The sequence below is a fragment of the Cryptomeria japonica genome, chromosome 1, assembly GCF_030272615.1.
Source record: "Cryptomeria japonica chromosome 1, Sugi_1.0, whole genome shotgun sequence".
Classification (NCBI taxonomy): Eukaryota; Viridiplantae; Streptophyta; class Pinopsida; order Cupressales; family Cupressaceae; genus Cryptomeria; species Cryptomeria japonica.
In genome coordinates this window covers 428,597,598-428,623,518 of record NC_081405.1, presented here as the reverse complement: position 1 = coordinate 428,623,518, position 25,921 = coordinate 428,597,598, and the positions used below count along the sequence as shown (strand labels likewise).

Genomic DNA, 25,921 nt, shown 5'->3' with positions numbered 1-25,921 from the left:
TCTATTCACAAAACTAGAATCTCTTCTAGCAAACACTCTACAATTTATGGTTTTGTGACCAAAATAATTACAAGTAAAATGGTTATTGTCATTGAGCTTCTTCGTGGCCAACTCCACTTTTGTCAATGGACTGCTTTTGAGAGTATAACAGATCATCCAAAGACATAGTTCCTTTATGATTAATCTTCTCATGATTCAATAACTATAAAGATTTATCCAACTTTCTTAGAGAAACAACTTAAGCTTCAAGCTTCTCACAGTTTTGTTCTTTGTCCTTGAGTTGACATCTGATCTCTTCTTCTATTTTCTTTGATTCTTCAATCTGGAGCTTCAGATCAACTATCAACTTTTCTGCAACCTCTAAAGCTTGAAATTGTTCAGATTTTTCGTTACTCTCATTCTGTAACAAAAACTTTAAACTCTATTTTTTCTTTCTTAGCATCTTGATTTCATTTAAAGCACTTATCAACTCTTGCTCAGGATCAACTTCCTCTTCTTCATTAAAGTAGTATTCTTCTTGATTTTCAAAAACTGTTTCTTCTAGGGCCATGAATAAAATCTCATCATTTAGAGACTCCTCTTCACTTGCATTTGATGAACAACTTTCTTCTTTAGATTAGAAACTTTATTTGAAATTATGAGTCTTATTTTTTTTTCTCATGAATTTCTTTTTACTAAACTTAGGTTCCTTCTCATAGCTACTGTCCTCATCCTTTTCATACGGACATTTTGCTGCAAAATGTCCTACCTTGCCACAGTTAAAACACTTGAGAGGCAATTTACCTTTATATTTACTAGAATCTCTCTTCAACTTTCTCGTGAACAATGCCTCTTCAGAATCAGATTATCATCAAAACTATCACTAGAAATTTGTACCTTTTGTTTACCTTTCTTAGAATCTTTGAATGCAGTTTCTTTCTTCGAAGAAGATTCAATATTCATTCTCATCTCATAGGCTGTCAGGATGCCATGAAGCTTATCAACAAACAACTTGTCAAGATCAACCATCTCTTCAATCGTTGAAACTTTAGCATTGAATCTTAAAGGTAAAAGACATTAAGATTTTCAGAACCACAGTTTTATCTTCAATCTTTTCACCTAAGCTCTTAAGAGAATCTACAACTTCGTCAACTCTTAAAAAGTAAGCAGCAACACTTTCTTCTTCCCGCATTCTAAGAATTTCAAACTGCATTCTGTGAGTTTGCAGTTTGGCATTCTTAACATTATCATCTCCTTCATATGCATTTTGAAGTTTTTCCCACATAGTATGAGCTGTATCACAATGCATGACCTTTACAAATTCCTACTTTGATAAGCCACATAATATTGCATTCATAGCTTTAGCATTATTTTCAAATGCTTTCTTTCCATCAGCATCTGTAGGAGATGCAGAAGGAGCAATATAACCATTTACCATGCTCATCCAAACATCAAAACCAAGAGACATCAAATAGGTCTTCATTTGAACACTCCAAAATCCATAGTTAGAGCCATCAAACAAAGGAGCTCTGTTAGTTGCAAGTCCTTCAAGAACATTCATCTTGTGTGCTAATGGGATCAATCCTTCAAGCTTTTAAGCTTTATAAGAAGGTGTCTTGCTCCAATACCAATTGAAGAGCACACAGAAAGTTCTGAATCAGTATTTCAGAACTTTTAAAAATTTTAGCACTTGAGACACGTAAAACATGAAATAAGCAACCATTAAGACACCAACACTAGATTTCTCGTGGAAAACCCTTTCGGGTAAAAAACCACGGCATACAAGGCTTTTCATTAACAAATAATGGGCACCAACCCAAATTACAAAAGAGAGCACCAACCCTCTTTGAAGCACCAACTTTGAACAACTGAGGCACCAACCCCAATTAGAGCACCAACTCAATAAATATACTATATTCTGAAATAATTCGTTGATCTGAAATACACAGCAGTAGCACTTCAATTCAAAATAACATGCTTGGCAAAATATCCAATAACACACACAGCTCCACACAAAAATTCCTTTAAACACCCAGCTCATTCTATCTACCCTAAACTCCAAAATTCACACACAAGATATTTCTCATCCAAAATGCAGAGCTCCAAAACTAACATTAACATTGCCTTCATAGCTTCAACTCACTCAATCACAATACCATTCTTTTCGAATAGCACAAAAAACAATTGGGATCATTAACCAATCTTCTATCAATAAAGTTGTGTGTAATACATGTATCAACCAACCACCTTTCACTTTTGATATAACCAATCACTTTGATTGTTTGTGGTGTGTTTGTTCCATTCAATCCATGTAAAGAGATAATAGTGCTTTCTTTATCCTTTGAATTCTCATGATCAAATTTTACAATTGGTTTTTGATGAGCATACGGTTGTACTAGGGGGGGGCAGGTGAATCAATATAACAACAATCTTTACTTTTTCAAACTTAATACCATAAGCATATCAATTGCACAATAACAACAAAATAAAGTGCAACAAATACACAACTCAAGTAGAACACATGATTTACGTGGAAACCCTTATGGGAGAAAACCACGACAAAATATTGCTTTATATATAAAAATAATTTTTGTCACAACTTTGTAGGCACCAACAACCCTCACAGCTAAGCACCAACTTAGCAAGAAATGCCTCTCTCTCCTTTAAGAAGCACCAACTTCCAAATTAACTTCTCAGATGATTTGCCTTCATAAAGGTCTTCTTGTAGATGCCACACTCTTGACAAATCTGATGCAATAATTTTCATATAGTTTCCTTCTTCAATCTGCATAAACCTCACAACTCTACTCCAAATTCCTTAGTAAATCTGCTCTAAATCCTTTCACAAATTTGCTCCAAATTCTTTCATTGGTCTACACTAAATCCTTTCATAAATCTGCATTAAATTCTTTCACAAATCTGCTTCAGAACTCTTCTCAATTCTGCCTTGAAATCTCTCATTTATTCTCTCTACTATGCTTCATTTCTGCATAGGCTTTTAACAATTCTTCCATGTATCTCTTCTTATAAGTATACTCTTAATTCATACGTTATCTTCTTGTGCTTCTGTATATTCTTCTTACCACATTTTATCTCCTATATTTATACCACATCAAAAGGACGCAACACTCCATAATGAATGTATGCATTCCAGAGGAGGCATCCATTAAATACATGCCTCTTTGTTACTACTTAATCGCTATCCTTATTAATTGCTGCACCTTTTTAAATAAGCACTACCTTTAAAGCCTTCTTATTTATATTAATCATTGCCTCTTTAAATCTCTTTATCGCTGTCTTCAAAAAAATACTATTGCTGCATTCATACTTTTGCTTGGGCAATTATTCTTACTTTTATATAAATCTTTAACTTTTCTTAACAACACTTTATGTAACTTTAGTTTGTTTTTGTTTATTTCTTGAATGTTTCTAATAATTTTTGTGATTACTTAAGCGACCAGCAACTAATCATTTAGATTACTTTTGCAAGTGACAAATCCTCTTTTATGTATTGGTAGCTTATGCCAACAAAGAACTTTGTGTGTTCTTGATTTGAATATGATGAAGTTGACCGTTTCATTGAATTTGCTGCTATAATATATTCACTGCTCCTTTATGCTCTTTAATTGCTGCTTCTAATAAGCATTGCTGTATTGCTGCAATTTATCACATTCTATTGTTGCAAGCATGGTCGGCCAGCATAAAATATATTAAACTTTATTTATATATCATCTTCATAGGTACTAAAGGAAGGTTAAGGAAGGTTGGCAAGTAATTCTCATCAAGGATGTAAAAATCCTCAAAAAATCGGAAAAATCCCGATTTTTTGCGATTCATTTGCCTAGACGATTTAATCTCCATTTAAATCCTGCTCGATTTATTTGGAAAAAATCCCGATTTGCAGTCGTCAAAAATCGCAATTAAATCCTGATTAAAATTTAGAAAATCCCAATTTGCATATAAAGGAACTTGTCTCCTTTTTAGTCTCTTTTCTTCCTTCTGTCATTGTTTCTCCTCTTCTTTTTCTCGTTTGTGTCTTGCAATCTCTTCTTGTTTTTTGGTATATTACTATATAGTATGTATTTGACTCAAACTATGATTTATATATGATGGATACCAGTAATATGTTATTGTGCTCTATAAATTTCGTGTATGTGTGTTTCTTAAAAATATTTTTAAAAATTATATATTTTCAAATGTTCGATAATTTTGCCGATTTATTGCCGATTTTTTCCCGATTCCCGATTTTAAAAAAAAATTTACCCAAAAGATTTATTGCCGATTAAGATTTTTACATCTTTGATTCTCGTAACTACATCTCATATTTTGGACGGAGAAGTTTAAATTCATGATTCTATATGAAGGTTGATTAGTGGCCTTTGGCCTTTATATGATTTCGTTTAAACCTTATCAACAGTTGCCTTCCACAGTGGTCAAAATGTTCTTTGTGCCTTTCACATCAATGACAATTAATGGTCTCACCTCTGACATCAATGACAACTTCCAACAGTTCTTCTATAGCTACTTCTCCCTCTTTTTCAACCTCATTCTCAATAGTCATTAGCCTTTCCTCAATTTTAACACAATCTAAGAACATTTTCTATCCCAATGCCAACATAGACCTTTTTATCTCTTCTTTGCATTCTATTGAGTAGAGAACTTGGTAATTTCTCTTAGATTAAATAAGTGGGCCACATATCTATAGATAGGATTTGTCACATTTTTATCTTTGCATCCTATAGTTTGACCTTGTGTAGAACTTATGGTGATGGAGTTCCATTGCTCAGTATGCAATGCTTGTTGCACAACTTTTCTAATTGTACAAGGTTCCAACAAACAAACAACATGCTTAATTTGATCATTAAGTGCGTTCATTTAGGTTTGTAGGCTCTAATAAGGTGTCACATCCTAAGTCTAGATCATTAATCTTATATGCACAGAATTATATTATGCTACAAATCATATTTGTTTTAAATTTGTTTGTTGGGTGAAATAGCTTCCCTTCCATAATTGCTCATAGTGGGGTGTTATGTCATCAATAAATTCTTTCCAATTAAGCACTTACCCTTGCTTGTCACTCATCATACATTGGTACCGTTGATTGATGTGATTCAAATTCTTAATGTAGCGAGGCTTTGCCAACCATTTTATTGTTTGGTATAGTATGAAGCCTAAAATATAGTTCCATGAGACTTATCCATGAAGCTACATCCGTATTATATAAGTTAAGGATCTCTATTTTGGGTGTTTAATTTTGGACCTTGAAAAAGCTGCCCTATCCCTTGATTTTGTCTATTACTCACCTAGGTGGTTTAGTTGGGGCTTCAATTTAGATAATAATTTCTGTTTAAACCTACTAGGTCCTCATTTGAAGATTTTGCAAATGGGGCAAACAAATTATTTGTACCGTTGATTCACATCTTGGTGGAAATGTTTTCTTGATTTTAGTTGGTGGACAGTAAAAAAAGTCATTGGATTCAATATATTTAGAAAAGTGTTTTAATGTAGAAGATGACATGGCTTATGATAGGATTACTCTGCAAGTAGTTGACAACATTTGGAGAGTACTCTTAAGCTGTCCTCAAACTTCATTCATCTAATACAAACATTATTGGAGCCTAGTTGTAATCTATATATCTAGAATAGGATAGTACACATACTAGCTGATTTTGAGTCGATGCTTACAATATATTATTTTTTTCAAATCTTTCTATAGCATGTATTGTTTAGTCCCTGTTCTCTTTGTTGAACTACTTAGCTATATGGCTTGATATTTTGATCAAAAATTTCTTGAACTTTAAGGACAAGGTTGTGATAAAGTTACAATAAGGTAATAAATTAAGCTTGTAGCGCTAATATATTCATCATTAGATTTACTCTACTTACATAATTTTCTTTGCTTCATGTTTATGTTTGTTTTGGCTGATTCAGGGATGGATTTCTTGTCAAATGTGAAGTCTATGGTGAAGTGCATGTGAATTCTAGACTCTCAGGTGTACCAGAGTTGACTCTTTCATTTTCCAACCCTTCTATTCTTAATGACATAAGATTTCACCCATGTGTGCGTTTTCGCCCATGGGAAGCTCACCAAGTGCTATCCTTTGTGCCACCGGATGGGGCATTCAAACTCATGAGCTACAGGTTCATTTGGAATTTTGACAAGTTTAGATTAAATTTTGACCATCATTGTACATTTATATTTTAATAATTTATATTGTAATAATCATCTATTTATAAATCTTAAATTCTATCACAAAAATCCTAGTTTTATTATAGTTTATCTTGAATGTAATATGCAAGTTAATGCTCTTTTTGTTATTTTGAACAAAATAATTGGTACTACTAATTTCTATTTTGATCTATTTAGGGTAAAGAAGTTGAAGAACACTCCAATATATGTAAGGCCACAACTAAGTTCAGATGCTGGAGTTTGTCAAGTTAATATACTAGTTGGCATGCGCAATGATCCTGGAAAGCCAATTGATTCAATAGCTTTAAAATTTACCTTTCCACAATCTGTTGTCTCATCTGATTTGACTGCAAACCATGGGAGCGTGGATGTCCTCACCCACAAGGTTTGTCTTTGAAATTATCAAGTATAGTTTCAATTATATACAATTCCTATGTTATCACCTTGTTGATATAGTGTAATTTTTTTTCTATTATTGTCATGAACGACTAAAATGCATCATTGCTTTGGCGCATATATGGGGACATTCTTGTTTTTCTTTTTTCCACATTAATCTCTTCTCTAAATATAAGAAGACTTAATTTTTACTTCCCTTTGGGCTTGGTTTTTGAGCAAATGCTTTCTATATAGGGTAGTAAATTCATGGTTTCTTGTGGATTCTTACACTAATTGTGCAACTGTAGAAGAGTTGAAAGTTGAAACTTATGAATGTTCTTTTCAAGGTTGCCCTTGTGAAGATCATCTCAGCATATATTGTGCTAATTTGCCCAAGTAGAACAGTTAGCTTTATTATGGCCCATTATATAAGTAAGAGAACTATTCCTAGTTGCTAGAATTACAACCTGTTGTTTTTTAAATGTTCCCATAATATAATGATATTTTTTGATTTGATACCTTCCATTTCCTGAATTCGGATAGCATCTTCATTGATATCCAGCCAGTGACAACAGATTGCTGTGGCATCATAGAAATCTGGACTCTGAAATATAAATTGAAAATTTATCAGCTTCAATAAAATTGTAGTTCCTTCCAAGTAACTCTGAAGAACTCTGAAAGCTCACATTTGCAGGAGAACATACAAGGCCATTCATGTGGGAGATCAGGCAGGGAATTATGAATGTTTGCTAAAGTACAGATTTTGAAACTAAATATTTACAAATCCATTTGGGAAAGATGAATTTAAATAGAGGATGATGCTGCTTGTTAGAGTATAAGGCTTATTTTATATTCTGGTAATACCTCTTCAATAAATGGCAATGCCAATTTAATATATAAGTAAATAACTACTAATTATTATCTAGTTATAATTACCATTTTATGTAGTATTTGAACATGTTACATGTCCTTATTAAAATTCTTTGACCTTGCTGACTATATCATGGTAGAGTTCATTAGATAGAAACACTATATTCACTACAGATTTATTTATTCGTCTCCCATTCTCATTCCAGCAATTAGAGTAACATATAATGATTATTTTTGAATTGGTTCCTTCCATTGCCTGAATTTGTAAGCATAAGAACTAAAGTTGGCCTCTTTTCCTCGTAAGTAGATTATGTAAATTTCCCATGTAGGTGCTATAATTGCCATAAAATAGGGTACATTAGTAAATTCTGAGAGAAGAAACAAAAAAATGGTACAAAAATTGAAACCAGGATTCTGAAAGGAGGAGATAGAGGAGGTGAAATTATCATTTGGGAAATCATGAAATGTTATTGCAACAGAAACGGCATGGAATCCAACAATATGTGCTATTTTAGGAAAGGCTCCAAATCAGTTAGACTGTAACTTCCTTTCCCACAAAGAAAAGATCTCCGAGTTACTTTCAGCATACATGTGCCAAACTGCCCAATTGGGAAGGCAAAATCCTGGGAGCCTCTTCCGTACGTCTTCAGCTAAATGAGAGAAGGCTGACTTTGGGAGCTAACTTCAATCCCATTCTAGGAATCAACAAAAAGAGAAATGCTAGATGGAGAATCACACAATCATAGAACTTTCCAAAATTAAGAGGACAAATTGCTTGAATTGAAACCAAAGGAAGGGAAGTAGTCATGGCATGATTTAAGTGTGGGCATTTCTAATGTAGCAGAAAGACTAGACAGGATCCAATTAGCTCCCAAATGGTTATAAAAGTGATGGGTACTGTTGTGCCTTGCACACACTCCCCATCTCCGACAAGGACCCCCACCTTTTGGCCACTTTGTCGAGGTCCTGAAGCAATTTTTACCTTGAGAGAGAGAGAGCTTGGAAATGCACAAACAAGCATGGAGAACATAGGGTGAAGCTCAGGCGTGAAAGGATTGTCTAAGGGCCAAACTTGATCCATGAGGAGACATAGGATGAAACAAAGTGTAGGCCAGCCCACCCTTGGGATTGAATTTAGGGATTTCCCTTCACAACTCAGTGGTAGCATGGAAGTAGGGATAAGCATTATTCCTAAAAAGTATCAGATCTATGTGCTTAAAGGGCTAGAGGCCAAGGAAAGTGAGTGGCAAGCAAAGTTTGATATTCCTTGAAACCTGAATTGCAGACCAAAACTCGGTATTTGCATCAGAAATTGGATTAAGCATTAATTCTAAAATGTTTCCCTATGCCTAAGAAATGTCCGAACTTTTGTCCAGCACCTCCAAACTTCGGTGTTTGCAGTAAAAAGGGAATAAAGATTACTCCTAAAGACTTTCCATGTGCTGAAATTTTTCAATGGATTCTAGCTCAAGGCAGTCCAAGCAAGATTGGAACATAGAAAAATCAGAATTCAGTGTTTTTAAAGCTGAGAAATCAGTACAGGTGCTATTCCAAAAACTCTTCCAAATGCCTAAGTTTATACCGAAGTTCTATCTTCCACCTAGACCCCTGCAAAGTTCTGCTTCTGCATAAAATTATGAAATAAGCCTATTCCAAAAAGTGTTCCAAATGCCGAACTTTAGGCCAAACTTCTGGCCCTGCCTTGCAAAGTTTGGCATTTTCATGCTCTCTGGACTTTCACCTTGCTCCACTAACTTTGGTCCCAGCAATGAAATAAAGAGTTGTCATCAATATGAAGGGCGTCCTAATGTTGAGATCAGGTCCAAGTTTTGCCACAGGTCTGAGTTTTCTCTTCAAGTTCGGTGTTATCATAAAATTTTGGAATAGTCCGTATTCCTGAACTTCTTTCAAACCCCTAAGTTCAGACCGAACTTTGCACAAATGCTCCAATTTTGGTATAGGCATGTAGAAACTGATTTGGCCTTATTCTTAAAGGACTTCCTTGTGCCAAGTTTGATCCTTGGCTCTTTGTGGCTCACTTTCCCAAGGCCAAAGGGGACCCTCTTGGACATGACTTCAGAGTAATATGTTGCATAATGAGGGGCTAAAGTCTTGCCAAATTGCAAATCACCAATGGATGTGATGATAATGGATGAATGACTAAATGAAATAATGATTGATCCTTGAACTTACTTGTCCATGCAGGATGAAGAGCTCAAATGAGGCCATGTGGAGATGGTCGGGACAAAGAAAGCTCTACATTAGAACAATCTGGGGGCACCAATTGAAGACATGATCACAGAGATGGAGACCACCAACAAGGCAACAAGAGAAAACCCAACGCACAGATTGAAGATGTGATTGTGATAAAGCCAGAGGATGAAAATGCAACGCAAAGATCAAAGTTATGATCACAAAGCAATGCCAATGAGGAACGAGCTGCAAAGCCAAAAACAAAGCGTGAGGATAAGGACCACCACCATAGTGCAAAAAATTGTTATCATGCCATTTCCAAAGCTTTGGTAGACAATGACAAGACACACATAATGCTACAAGAGCATGCAGAAACAAAGAATGGACAGCAGGAGATGACTAGAATTCAGATTTATTATAATGACAATTATTTTATTGTGAAATGACTACTTTTTGGCCCTATTTAATGCAATTCAAGAGGGGGGCCAAAAGTTAGTTGTTCACCTAGCTACCAAGTTTGTCTGTGTCTCGAGCCTCGCGAACTTTTGTCTTCTTGTGGGGTTAATTGAAAACAGTTGAAAGTAGCCAAAAAGGTGCTTGGAAGTTGTTGAAGGCTGAAGCCATTAACTGAAACCTATTAGGGTTTCTAGAGGGTAGATTTGGGCCACTGAATGGATTGAATCGTGGCCATTCATTCAGAAAGTAAAATCTATAAAAGGCCAATGCCTCTCTCATTGTAAAGGGTTAGAAGGCAGTGGATATTAAAAGTAGAAGTTAGAAGTAGAATTAGGATTAGAATAGGAATTGTTGGGCAGAAATTGTTGCAAGGATAGTTGGAGCAGAGGAATAATGCATTGAAGCATGGTGTTTTACCACTTGCTTTCACTTATTTGCATGGTTTCTCTTCAGCAAGATTAGTCAATGTTCAATGGTTTTGATGGTAAAGTGTGAGGTTATGTGATAGATTTCAGGTTCACACTATTGGAGATCTATTGACTATAAATCTTTGTGCATGGTTAGTCTAAGCCTTTTAGTGATATTAGTTCAATTGTGATTGTTGATTATAAATCTTTGTGCATGGTTAGTCTGAGCCTTTTAGTGATGTTAGTTCAATTGTGAATGCTCATCCAAGTTGCACCAGAGTTGGGTACTTGATGAACATTCATGGTCTGAAATTCCTTTTATTCCCCTTTGGAGCTTGCACTATTCCTTTGGAGTTGTGAGTTCATCTCTGACTGAGTAGGAACTAGTTTTATTTGAAATTTGTCTATCTACAACACCAGCCATTACTATCTGTAAAGCGGAAAATCGAACCCTAGGTGTTCCCCCACTCCATGGAGAGAGAAAGGAGGTCACTAGGATTGACGGTTTTCACTTAGGAAAGACTTTACATTCAAAAGAGGGGTTGAAACTCACAAGATCCAATCCCACACAATGCAAGATTGAATTCTAAATGAGTTTCAAGGGTTGAGACATCAAGGATACCCTCTTTTGTAAAGAATGTAGATAGAAAGATCGAACTAGGAATGTATGTAAAAGTAAGAAAGATTTGCTTGTAGACAGAGATAGGGACACGGGATGAAGCTACGGACCTGAAATTAGCAGTAAAATGTCGAGACGATGCTGTCTTGCAAATTTGAGCGAAAGTTGACGGGACAATGGTGCCCGGAGTGCACATGGTCCTCCGAAAAATCCGCGAAACGAAGGGGGATTTGTTCGTCTCTGCACAAGGATTCCAGATCTTCAATTACAGCCGCGTACCTGCAACCTACACACAGAAAAGAGAGGATGATTGGGGGGTTAGGGATTAGGGGTTTGCCTTCAGGTCAAACCCCGGTTTTGGAATTAACCAAGAAATGAGAATGCTGTAAATGTAAATGTTTGTAATGTAATCAAGTATTGATACCTTGTTGTAAGAATGTTTGTATTCTTACATGCGAAGGTGTAATGATGTTGTATGTTGTATGTTGTAGGTGATCTCTTCAATGGTTGAATCCTTGTCTTGAATGCAACACCTAGCCTTGAATGGAGACCTAGAATGCTCAATTGCTTGAAGGAATGCTTGAATGCTTGAATGTTTGAATGTTTGCCTAGCGTTTCCGCCTCTTGCACACATATATCTTTCCTCCTCTTTTCTGGGAGGGGGAATGTAGTTTATATACTTGTCAATTAGGGTTAGGAGACTGATTTTTCCGACCTTAGGCCGACCTAGGAGCATTATTTTCCAAATTGCAAACTTGAAGACCCGATGCCCAACAAGAGACTGGGCCCAAAATAGGGCCAGGGATCAGGGCGCTGGGCGCCATGGTCCCACCTCCCGGGACAGCAGGGTGCAAGGAGGATCAGGCCAAGGTGCAAAGAGATGCAGTTTTTGATGTCACAAGCAGGTTTCGGGGTCTCCATTCAGGTTCAACGTTGCGCCGCCATCATGAAGACCCAAATGCAGTCGAAATTGCAAGTGTCGCAATTTTAGGACGCTACACTATCATTGTCCCTAGGTTCTCTAAACCCTATCCTTTGCTCTTTATTTCACCCAGTTTGAGAAGTAAAGCATCACTAGAATGCCATACCAGATGCCAACCAGCTTGCCCTGTGCATTAGTCCCCTCATGTTTATCAACAAATCACATCAACACTGAGTTATCCTAAGCTTAGTCAAGACTTGAGGATAGAAACCTTGAGGTTATCCAGTTTGGACAGTCAGAAGGCATACAAAATTTCCTTATACAAGAGAGATTAGGATGTACTCGGTGCATTTTATTCTGCGTTGACGTAAGTGCTACACATTTCCCCATCAACAAATACAAGACTCCTCCATGCTGAACATCTTGGAATAAGATCATGCTCCAATTCGGCTCTCAATTGAAACCAATAAAACTCCTGCTAATTACCCTCTAAAATTTTGTTGATGTGGCTGAAGGATAAAATATTCCTTGGAAAAGAAGAGGATTGATGGCAGCAACACTCAACCACTAAGGGAACAAGTATTTCCTCCTGGCACGAAAACTCATATATAAAAAAACTATTTGAAGGATTTAAATAATAAACAATTTCCTAACAACCTTCAAGAACATGAAAAGATCAAGGAAGAATTAAAGATATTACATGGAGGAATTGAAGAAAACATGCTCTTGATTAGAATTTGAAAATGGAAACTATGTTGATGCCTCTGTTAGATTTATATTTCTCAAGGAAGAGTTGTTCCGGAAAAAGAAAGTTGAGAATCATTGCTGAAAGAGGATGATAGGAACTTTAATTAATCCGAACTAGTCAAAAGACAAGTTAACAGAATAAAAGCAATGACAATTGTGCCTATAACTTTATCCCAGACTCTAAAAGGTATAATAAATGAAGCAGTTGGATTCTTCCAAAATCTTGTTTTATTTGCTCCCATCAGACATGGTGGGATGCAAGAAGAGAAATGAGCCTATATCCCAACCATGATAGGAGACAACCAGAATTGGCTATTAATGAAGTTCTTAGATGAGTTGAAAGGTGTATTATCATTGATGGCATGTGATAAATCTCCAAGTCCTAGTTAGTTATTTGGCTTCCCTTTTTATGGACATTTGGAAAGTAGTAAAAACAATTTAACTAAAGTTGTATGTGAATGAAGAAAATTGATATCGGCTAAACTCTTATGAGTTATTTGTTGGTATAATTGTTTCGGTTGGAAATCTGAATAGTTCTGAAGGAAAATAAAAAGTTTTTTTGTTATTACTATAGAAGATTAATGACTATGGATTGGATATGTTACGACTGTTAGAAAATTCGAGTTTAATTGATGCTGCTTGGTTCTTTTTTCTATGGTGACGTGTTGGAAAGGTTTTGAAACAGTCTTCACAAAAAACGTTTTTTATGATGTCAGATGTTTGGTATTCGAACTGTGGGAAGAGCATCGTATAATCTTTTCTGGAATGAAACATTTAATTTCGATGTCTTCTTTTTTTAGTGTTTTTGATGAGTTAAGAGAGGGAGATGTATTTGATAAAAAATTGACTATGAAAAGCCGTGGATTATTTTTTGAGTGGAAAATATAGAATTCGTACAAAAGTAACGGACTTTACTTTATGTTATGGGTGCGTAAAGTTCTTTAAAAAAAATGTTTTCCAAAAACATCTATGTTATAAAAATTCTACAGAAGATGGTTGAATTCTAAAGAAAGGGTGATATGTATGAGTGCAAAAAGAATTTATATGTTCTGTGAAGCAGTCAGAAGTTTTTGTGAGAATATAGTACTTGTTTTTTATGCTAAGTTAGTGTGAAGTAGTGCAAAAATGAAGTGCAAGCAGTACAGTGAAGTGGTCTCAGGTTCATGTCTTAGTTTATAGTCGAATGACAAGAAGATTCTGTGTATGGTTGAACAATGTTTGTATTCTCAGGTCCACTTGTTTTTAAAATATAAAAATCAGAAGAATAGAGGTTGGTACCTCTGTTATTTGAGGTTGGTGCCTCTGCTGTTTGAGATCGGTGCCTCTGCTATTTGGAGTTGGTGCTCTCGAGAGTTGGACCTCTTGTTTGTAATTGGGTTGGTACCCATCTTTATTAATGAAAATTTTTAATGCCGTGATTTTTATCCGAGAGGGTTTTCCACGAGATAAACTCTGTGTCATCTCTTTGATTAGTTGTTCTACTCATTTCTTTTGTCAAAATTCGTTAATAATTTCTGAAATATTGATTCACCCCCCCCTCTCAATATTTCTGATTTGGTTTTCACATATTACTAATTTTCATCATATATAAATCAAAATTAGAATTTAATGCATACCATAGACCGAAAAACAAGTTCAACTCTAAATGAGTTATAATGCCACTTCCACTAGCCATGCCATATGTAGAAGTTGCCTCATCTAAAGAGATTTTTGGCAAGTTGTGCAATAATAACATTGTAATGTCCCCTTCTCAGCAATGATCGGTTTAGTTGGTCATTAGCCTATTCTGGAGGCCCGTAGGGTAGTTGAGAGCAATAATTAGGGTTTTCTATTTTCTAGGACGATGCTTTAGCATTTTTGGTGGCTTGCATGTTGGAGTTTTACAGTTCTAATTTTGGATTCCTTCTAGGTTTTCTGAGAGCTTTGCGATGGTGTGACATGCAACTGAATCTGAGTACTTTTCCGGACTTACTATTTTTAGTAAGTTGTGACGGCTGCTCAAAATGTAGTTAAAATGCCTAAGTTACCGGTTCTTCCCTTTTTGGCCTGGGTCCGGGTCTTGGTTCATGTCCGGTCCTGGTTCACCTCAGGTTCGACCTGGGTCTTGCCCATGTGGTTGGGTTCCTTGTGGGTCGTGGCAGGACCCACAGGGAACCCAGCCACCTGGGCAGGACTCGGGTGAACCTAGGCCCGTGGGTTCCCAAAAACGGGGCCCACGGGTCATAAAACAAAAAGAAAAAAAAAACACCTTTTTTAATAGTTTTTAAACATGTAAACCCTAATTCGCCCCTTTATGATGCATTTCATGCATCAAAACATTCATTCAAATCATTCCATTTGCATTTTTGAAGATTTTTTCTCTATAGCCAAGTTTCTTATTTTTTGCATTTTTCTTCGAAGGTGAAGAGTACGAAGGTGTAGACATGCATCAAAGGCGTAGGAATCACTGGAGAAAGAAGATTTAGCTATCAAAGGTGAGTGAATTTGAATTTTTTTCAAGTTGTTTTGAAGTTTTTTTTCAAATTTTTTTTTATTTTTTTAAAAAGTTTTTTAATTTTTTTTAAAGAAGTCTTGTATATTTTTTTACACTTTGTATGCATGGTATGGGGTTATAATGCCGAAATTTTATCAATTTTTTTCAATAATGTTGTGTTTTCTCTTTTCATTTTAGGTGCATTATTCATATAATCATACATAATGGCTGGAACTGGAAGTGCAAGTGCAAGCTCTAGTTTAGTTGCCCATGTCCGAACTCAAAATAACCCCTTTAGAATTGATCAAGATTCACCACTTTGGCATTATACAACAATGATCAAGCAAGTGTCTGGTGGTGGGGGTTTTGTTTGGCAGTGTAACCATTGTGGCATTGAGTATACCAGCTCATACTATCGAGTGAAAGGCCACCTTTGTTTCATCCCCGAGCGTGGAATAAATTTTTGTAAGGGATCAGATGGCAAGGGGCTGTCAAAAGCTCTAGTTTTGGAATATATTAGAGAACAAGAGGAAGCTGATAGGAAAAGTGGCAAAGCAAAGACTGATCATCCTCTTGTCCAGTCAAGCTCGAAGAATACGAGGTCTTCTAGTAGTATTGGCTCCACAAGACTAGCTGGTTCACATCCTTTCAAGCCAAAACCACCAGTTGCTCCACTAGAGAAAAAAAATGTTGTGGCCTCACGGAAAAGAGGCCCATTGGATAATGCCTTCAAAAATGAAATGAGAGAGATTGCAGATTAGAGCATTGGGCGTTGCTTTTATGGCAATGGGCTTTCTTTCAACCTTGTTAGATCACCTTACTTTCGGGACATGGTACATACCCTTTGCAACGCACCTTCTGATAATGTTTGTCCAGGGTATGAAAAGGTGAGAACCACCTTATTGGCAAAGGAGAAAGCATCTGTAGAGTCACAATTGAAAGTCATCAAAGATACATGGCTGGAAACAGGTTTGACCATCGTTTCTGATGGATGGAAAGATTGTAAAAATAGGCCATTGATCAATGTTATAGCAGTGTGCCCTAAAGGGGCAATGTTTTTGAAAGCGGTGGATTGTGAGGGGCAAGTGAAAGATGCAAGTTTCATTGCCAATATCCTCATAGAATGCATTGACATGGTGGGGCTTGAAAATGTTGTCCAAGTCATAACGGACAATGCTAAAAATTGTAGGGCAGCAGGGACTATAGTGGAGGCTACATATGTTTACATCTTTTGGACACCATGTGTTGTCCACTCACTCAATTTAATCATGCAAAAGATTGGCACACAAATTGATTGCGTGAAAAAACTGTACGTGGAGGGTGAGGAGATTCAAATGTTTGTGACTAATCATCATATGTCACAAGCCATTTTTAGGACCTTCTCCAAGTTGGAGTTGTTGAAGGTAATTACTAATTTAATTTTATTTTTTAATTTTTATTTTTTATTTTTTATAATTGATATATGTTGTGTATTTTTTTGTCATGTTAGGTTGCTGAAACACGATTTGCATCTCACACGCTCGTCTTAAGACGACTTGTGAAGGTGCGAGAGGCCTTGAGTTCTATGGTCATCAATGGATTGTGGAGTGTATGGAAGCAGGCCCAAACAGAAAGAGCTCTAAAAGTAAGAGCATTGATCCTTGATGAGAAATGGTGGGATAAAGTGGAATATGTTTTGAATTTTACTGAGCCCATCATAAGCATGATTAGGTATGCTGATACTGATCGCCCATGTTTGGGTGAGATTTATGATGGCATGGATTGCATGGTGGAGAAAATAAGAGAAGTAATAAAAAGAAAAGTAAATGACCCAACGGAAACATTTTTCAAAGTTGCACAGAATATTATTGTTGACCGTTGGAACAAGATGACCACCCCCTTACATCTCTTAGCATTTGCTTTGAGGCCAAAATTTTATAGTGCAGAGATGCTTGCAACACCAAGGAGGGTGCCACCATATAGAGATGCAGAGGTTGCTTATGGCTATAGGGCTGCCTTTAAAAAGATATATGAAGATGAGACAAGAAATGTTGTCATGAGGGAGTTTGGCCAGTTTGTATCCACAAAAAATCATGATGTTGTAGCTCTCAATGCTAGATATGGGATGGATGTTGATGAGTGGTGGTATGTACATGGTCAAGGCTCCGTTTACTTGCAGCCTCTTGCAATTAAACTTCTATCCCAAGTATGTATCTTTTTATTTTTTATTTTATAGTTTTCCAATCTCATTTGATGCTATCATATTTTTATTTTATAATTTATAAATTTCTAATTATGTTTTAACTTTTATTTAAAACAGGTTGCAAGTTCTTCAGCTGAGCGAAATTGGAGTACATACTCCTTCATCCACTCAGTCAAACGTAATCGTTTGGGTGCAAAGAGAGCTAGGGATTTGGTCTACGTACACTCCAACCTTCGTTTGTTGTCACATAAGGACCCTGAATATAGTGTGGGTGCAACAAGGAATTGGGATCTAGCCCCTGAGTGTGCTGATTTAGATGCTACAGTTGCACAACTTGCCCAAGTCTCTATAGACGAGGCAGCTATGGAACTTGAAAGAGACATGGCTAGTGGGAGTGGCATTCCATTCAATAGTGGTTCAATTGATGCTGAATTTGAACCACTTGATGACCTTGGGCTTGGGTTGGATGCTTCAGATGAAGATGAATATGGAGTTTGCACCCCATAGATGCCTTGTAATTTGAATTTTTATCGTGTCATGACATTTTCACATTTTGAAACTTGAATCAGTTGAAACTTGAAACTTGAATATTATCTTTTTTGCAAATTATGAATATGATATTAGACTTTAGTTATTAACTTATTACTGATTACATTTGCGATATATGAATATTTATTGGCATTGGCAATTATGGATTTATCATTTATCATTTATGTATGGAAAGTCACATTGTATATTTTATTTTTGTATGGATTGTATATAAATTAATAATTATATAATTATATTTTATAATTTTGATGTTTGAACATATATATATTATCTCCATCTATTCACTTTTAGCGGACACTATTTTTAGTGACAGTTGTTTCCCGGTTTGTGCCCTAACGGAGTTTGGAGGCACTATTTTTGGTAAGCACTATGTTAGGGTTTCAGATTGAGTCAGTGCAGCACAGGCTATTTTTAGCAGTCCAATTCAGCATGATGATCCAATGATTCAGTTCTAATTTTGCCAGGCAAATTGGATTTAGTTTCTCCAGCTTGATTATTTGATCGAATGGACTAAGTCATTTATTAATTAAATGGCTTAAGTTATTTATACCTTATTTGGGCGTCCAACTTGGAAATATTTTATTAAAGGTTTTAATCTTTCAAAAATGCGAAAACATGAGCTTAATTTGGCATCCCCCTTGGAGAAATATTTGGCTTTAATCTAAGTCAAATAATTTTATGTTTTGGCATCCAAAATGGCATTTCGTTTCATTTCACTTTTGGAGGGAGTTGAATTTGAATTTGAGGGGATATTTCTCCTTAAATACAGGGCTCTACTCCTCATTTTGATCATCAAATGTTTATGCAACAAAGTGTCGCCGGATTGTTTCCAGAATTCTGCTTCGAGGGTGAATACCTCCTAGTTTCTTTTTATAGTCTTCGAGTTTAAAAATATAACTCCTAGCTGTGTTCGTAGGGCATTCTCATTCCAGAGGATGTATTGAGATCTCTTGATTGACTGAACAGATTTTTGTGGGTAGGAGCTCATTGGAAAGCTATTACCTGGGTGTCTCATCTCCTGAGCTCAAGGGTTGATTGGTAGAGAGTCTGATTTTTGGGAGCAAATCGCCCCTAAGGCTGGCCGTACTTTATGTGGGAGATAAGTGCATTGCAAGGAAGGGTTTCGTGGAGTCTTTGAGGGTTTCTTGGTTGGATTTTTCAAGGATATTCAGTATTCCTTCAGTTGTTTACACATCGGAGCTGCTTGGAGTGGACATTGGTGAGCTTTGGATGCTTGGAGAGTTTCTTGGTTGCTGATCTGAAGGCGTACGGCCTGCTATTCACGCACAACAGCAATTTGGTATCGTTGGTTTATGCTCATACATGCTTGTTCCTCTCCTTCCATTTGATACTCTAGTTTTCTATTGGTTATACATTGATAGAAGCTCACATTTTCATGCTCTAATCATCTTATGATGTTCCATGTAATGCTGGTTGGTAGTACTAACAACAAATGTAATTTTGATTAGTTTCCCAATACCCACTGTATAAGTGGAAGAGGTCGGTTTACCGCCTAGCTTAGTTGTTGTATCTTTCTAGTGTTGCTTTTCAGCTAATTATGTATTACTCCTGCTGAATAAGTGGTTGAGTCTTCTTTGGTTTGTAATTTTCCCTACTAAAAAGTGGAAGTGGTTGGTTATACCGCCAAGTAGTTGTTTAATTTTCAGTATTTCATTATCTCACTGAAAAGTGGAAGTGGCTGGTCTAACCGCCAACATGTAATGCTTTCAAATGTTTCATTTTTGTTAATGTTAACTGAAGAAGTTGTGTTGTAAATTCGGAAAAAACTAAGGGAGACATTTCAAACATTTAATTAGGCACACTCAACAGTTATATCCCAATTCCATGTTGCCCCCTCATTGTAATCAAGTTTTTTATTTGACAGATTCCAATAACTAATGGGGATTTGAGAGTGGAGACCCCAATGAGGTTGAGGGGTAGTTCCCCTCATGGGGGTCTGGGGGCAACGCCCTGTTGATGTGTTTTTTAGGCACAATCAAACATAGAATAAAATACCAAAGCACTTTACCCTCTCTTGAACAAAATCACCTTAGATGCTAAATATCTTATCAACTAAGATTTTCAAGGTTTCTACTATCAATTCTTGACATGTGGGTAATTCAATGGTCGATGTGAATTGTTGTTTTCACTTGGGGACTTACACAATTGTTTGGATTTATCAATCTTATCATGGACTAGAATAGGTTTTGCCAATGACTTAGGATTTTGCAATATAGCTCTTGATCTAATCTAACAAAGGATTTCAAATAAAATGCAAAAGGGATAAGGTTTTAGAAATTCTATTCTAACTCCTAGAATGCAAGACGAAATGAATGACTTAATGAGATCCAACTAGGCAAGGTTTCACCATCAAAGTTCAATTCAACACATGCTTAGTGCAATCATTTAAGGTAAAGCTATAGATGTTCAAATTATCACCATCAACATCAATACCATCAAGGCAACGCATACCAATAGACATGCAACAATTGAAGTTAAGTTCAATTTCAATTTCCAATTGACCACGCAAGGCGAACTTACAATCAGCAAGAAGCTATTGGTGTGGATCATACGAATCTCATTAAAATGCATTCAACACTTCTTTCGTTCAATCTAAGATTCTTGAAACAAATTCTAATCTAAATTTTGGACGAAATGAGAACCACAAATGCATACAAAATCTAAACAAAACCACCACACTTCAATGGTTTATATTCAAACTTGCAGCATATAAACGACAATTCTAAAAAATCTCTCCCTTAAAAATGAGAGGCAATGGGGTATATATAGAGTCTCAAATAGAATGAAGGGCCAAGATCATGCCAACACTGCCCTAAATTTGCCCTAATTAGGGTTTACATCAAAAAAGGAATCACCAAAAGGTGACCCAATGGGATGACACCTAGTCATCAAGTAGGGAATCTTCTAGAAGAATCTGGCCTACATTCCTCTCTCTAGCAGCATATTCCAAGAATCTGGCCAAGACCGAGTTAAGCTCTTCCATGGTAAGCTAGGTAAAGCCTCTTGTTGTGCATCAATTGCATCCAACACATCTGAGAAAGAATCAACGACATTCTCCCAATCTGGCATAAGCTTTTGCAAGTTGTTGATGTGAACCATGAGAGAAACCAAATCATCAATCTGACTCTTCTTCAAAGGTTCTAGTCGATTGAAGTAAATGAACTTCATCCTTTCTTTCAATTCTTCTAGGTGTAAACTATTGGAAGCATGGACATCCATCCCCAACAACTCATCAATAGATGTAAGGATCTTAGATTGAATCTCCTGGATCGATCCTTCCATCTTTGCACAATCTTGTCTTGCATGATCAAAGGTGGACTTCCTCATAGCCAAGGAACAATACCATCCTTGAAAATCATAAACATCACCCGCATGTACAACTCCCTCCTAGATCAATGTGAACATCAGGATTCGCTTCAACACCCTAAGACGAGGAATTGTCTTCTCCTGCACTAGTTGGAAATCATCCCAAATTCCTTCCAAATACTATATTCCTGAATATGAGCATTAACAATTTGTCAAATGCTTGGACAAATTGAGCTAGGAAATCATCTGCTTGTTTTGCAACGTCCTCAATCCACTTTCCAACCTCCAATTGTGTATTCCTCGCTACCTCATAATCAAAGGGAAATCAATGATCAATAGCAATGGGTGAGACAAAAGTAGGATCCTCACGCCTTTTGGAATTCATCCCTTCAATGTACTCCTTGAGTCTCCTGTTTTCATTTTCAAGCATCTCCTTCTCAATAGTCCTATCCAATTGTGCCTTGATTGCCTTGACCGTATCATCAAGTTCCTGGAACTCTTGCTTCTTTGTAGTAGGTCCAAGGTGAATCATAGTGATCTAATAATCCATGGGAGTGGCAACATCTTTGGTCTTATCACCCATCAAAACAGCCACTTGTGCAATAGGCACACTTGTATCATCTCTAGCAATTTTGGAAAATATCTTAGCCCTCTTCTGCTCCTTTCCTTTGTCTGGTTTGGCTAAGAAATCATCAATATCTTCTATGGGTTGTGCCTCTATCATCTTCTTCTTCTCCATGCTCTGTAGCAACCAATCAGGAATAGTAGACATCTCCATCCTATCTTTGAGGCTCATATCATGATCAAGTCCTCTCAAAGCTGAAATGACATCATCATCCATCATTTTGTCCTTGGTCAAATCGACCACATTGTTGCCCAAGCTAACCTCCAACTGGACAGTGGAAGATCCTGGCTACTCTTCATCTTCATTCAATGGTGCCGATTGTGTGTAGCATGCAACTCTTGATTATGTATTAGAACTCTGTTTTGACTCTTTGTTCTTCTCTGGCATATCATTCTCTTTCACTAATGAGGAACTCATGGTGGACTGAGGAGTGCTAGACTTATGTTTCTTCTTCTTTGATTGCTGGCTAATAGTCTCCTTGCCTTTTGCTTGTGATTCTCCAGGCATACTCTTCCTTCTCTTGGGAGCTTGACTCTCATCATCATGTGTCCTTACATTACTGACTGTCCTTTCATCATCATCGAGGGAAGGCTCCTCACCTTTCATCTTCTCACAGGTAAAGGTGACATTCATCTCTCTCAACTTATTGATGTAATTGTCCATCCATTCCCCGGAGTAATCATTTACTTCTCTCATAAACATATTCAAATCCACCACTTCAGAGTGTGTCCAACTGGGCCATAGGATAGGTTTGTTTACCTCATTGTTGTATTGCGGATGAGTATGATCACTATCATCATGCACCTGATCAAGAATGGAGAAGAGACTACACTTCCTCATGAAGTCCACTGGCATTCAGGACCACATTCTCTTCCTAACTGCGAGCTCATCCATGAGATTAGCCCAATAGTCCTCAATGTCAATCTTATGTATAAACTTTTCTCCCTTGATATTCACAACATTTTTGAATGGATCAAATTGATATGTGCTCTTGTAAGTTCCAAGGCAATAGAATTCAAGTTCTTGAATAATTGAACCCGCTATGGTTGCGGTGTGGCATACCTCTAAAGTCTTCCCAAGTGCAATTGGGAGAGTTATCCCTGTCCTATGCTTCTCTTTTTGGATAAAATCAAACTCCAAAAGTTGTCTCACTACCTCAAGTAGGATCATCTTGTCTGTCGGATACCTAGGAAGTTTGTATGGTTTGGATCTAAATCCCTGAATCTGTAGGTATGCGAAGGTAGGAAACTGTATATACAACGATTCATATTTCTCAATAAGCCTAGTTCCCTCCTTGGGCAACCGTTTGTGGATCCCACTCTACAATAGCCTTGTGATGTACATGGTGAAAGCATCATTCATTCTTCTATAGTGTTCAATCTTGTGCAGATGGAGTTGCGGATAACACATAAACTTTGTGTTGTCCTGGTCCATTCCCAACTTCACCCTTGCAAATCAATCCCTTATATACAACAAATCTAGCAAGAAAGTACACAATGTAGGAGGTCATGCTGAATGTCTTTGTTTTCTCCAAACTTCTCAAGAGGAAGTCAAGGTTATCACTTATTATTTTGGCCCAATTGATCAATACTCCTCTTGACATATCTTCAATAAAAGAAAACGTCCAGTTCTCAAACAATGGCCCTTGAGGTGTTCCCATCACTCGATTGAGTAGGAATATTAAATCACTGTATTCATCCTTGAAGTCCGATGATAGAAGCCTCTTGGGTAGGTTAGAGTGGTGATGCCTTGGCTCAATGACCCACTTCTTGTTGACAATTGCCATACATGCATCTGCCTTTTTTAAAAACTTAGCCTAGTATTCATCGTTAGTTCTCTCTTGCATTTCCGTACTCCTAGGGATTCCAAACACTTCCACGATTGCATCCTCGGCTAAGTATGCAAGCACTGCCCCCTTGGGTGACTTGATCATTCTGGTTCTTGGATCAATGACCCACTTCTTGTTGACAATTGCCATACATGCATCTGCCTTTTTTAAAAACTTAGCCTAGTATTCATCGTTAGTTCTCTCTTGCATTTCCGCACTCCTAGGGATTCCAAACACTTCCACGATTGCATCCTCGGCTAAGTATGCAAGCACTGCCCCCTTGGGTGACTTGATCATTCTGGTTCTTGGATCATAGTGCTTCGCACACTTGATAATAAGTTCACCGCATTGTACGGATGGTGGAAAGCCAGCTGCTTGGTAGATTCCACTTTTCATGATATTGGCCGATAGGGTTGAAGGAAGATGGTTCTTCATTCTGAACATTCTTTGCCGCATCTGCCTCATGTCCAGGAATTCCATGTTCGTATCTGTGAACTTCCATCGGGACGCCAGCAATGACTCCGAATAGAAGCCCTCTTGTACGATTCTCAATTGTTCCTTCCTTGCAGCTATTCCCACCTTGGACATGGCACCTGTACGAAGCTTGAATTCAATATCATGGAAAAATAACTTGTTTTCAGAATTTCATAAGTTCTGATTTCTAATGATTTTGTCAATTTCAAGGGTCTAAAATCAGAAATTTTAACTATTTGCAACATAAATTCTGAAAACAATATAGATTTGGGTCAAAATGGGGTCTATAACCCTCCTAAAACCTTGATTCTGAGAATTATTTAAGGTCTGATCATGAAGAATAAGTCTGAATGCACCCTGGTATACTCAGAAAATGATAAATTTGAGGCTCAAAAGGTATACCCCAGGTTTGAACACACTCAGAAAGTGGTGTATATAAGTCTGATTTTTGATATTTAAGTCTGAATACACCCTCTGAAAGTCTGAAAATAGCCTCCTAAAGTCTGAATACACACTGAAAATGATTAATATTAGTGGCTGGAAGTGGTCACAGCCATGGCATAAACTCTCACTTGAGTTATTTTGCCTTCCAAAACTCCAAAATGGCCACGCCTGGGCACAACTAGGTGGCTGGAAATGTAATATCAATTTGAAGACAAAGCTGGAAATGGTGTTTCAGATTTAGGCTAGCTGTGGTGTCCTCATAAAATACCCGTGATTCATCAAAAATGATATCCAAGACAAAATTGCTATCACAAATGGTGGCTGGAAACAACACTTCAGACCTGGAAATTAATGTCCCAGGCAAGGACCAGCAAGGGTGCCCAAACAATGGCGTCAAAATTCTCCCAGCTATGGCATCAAACTTAAACTTGAATGAAGCTGCTCTCTCCACAGGCAATGGCGCTCAAACAATAATGTCAAATGGCACCCAAATGTGGAGCGATCGGCCACACAAAATCGTGGCTCCTCTCCAATGGTGGCACCAAATATAATTGGGCAAAATCGCCCTCACAAATCTGCATAAAGCCTTGGAGATCCCACCTTGGAGATCCCTTTCCCAAAATGGTGCCAAGCATACTTAGACAAAATCGCCCAGCAATGTTCTTCAATCTGCCTCTAATCAGCATCTTCAACTGTCACATCAAGACAATATAATAAAATTATAATGCTGGCTGGGCATACTTATTCATGATTTTGCCTTCAAGAGTTAGCCACACAAGCAATGTGGGATAAAAAACTTGTTTTATAACAGCCTGGTGAAAAATTGATTTGCCTTGGGATAACATATTTGTCATTAAATGATTGTTGCTTATTATTAAATAATTGTAGCAAGGCAAAAATCATTTAATTTGGGCACACTTGTCATTAAAATCTCACTTGCATTAAATTTTGGCCACTTGGGGAAAATCGAACCTTATTGGGACAAAAATTTGGATTAAATTTTATCGTAACTCATCACATAAGGCCTTCGGGAAAATTGTGGGCCATCTGGACACATAAAATTTCATCATTTCCCTTGCCTTTGTCCAAAATTTCATTTTGGCGAAAATTGATCCTCATCTGGACACAAAAATTCCATTCATTTCATCAACTTTGTCCAAAAATCTCATTTTGGAGAAAATCTATCCTTGTTTGGACACATAAAACTTGTCAAAATTCACCATAATAGCCTCCAGGGGAAATTCGATCTCCATCTGGACAA

General features: G+C 37.0%; 1 protein-coding gene across 6 annotated transcripts in view; it reads left to right on the top strand.

Moving 5' to 3' along the window:
- LOC131065031 (AP-3 complex subunit mu) overlaps positions 1–25,921 on the top strand; it is a 196,350-nt gene that overhangs the window by 166,504 nt on the left and 3,925 nt on the right. For all 6 annotated transcript variants that reach the window (XM_057999412.2, XM_057999420.2, XM_057999396.2 and 3 more), the window contains 2 exons: positions 5,911–6,120; positions 6,347–6,554. In XM_057999412.2, coding sequence (XP_057855395.2) covers positions 5,911–6,120; positions 6,347–6,554 — 418 coding nt within the window. The remainder of the gene's footprint in view (positions 1–5,910; positions 6,121–6,346; positions 6,555–25,921) is intronic.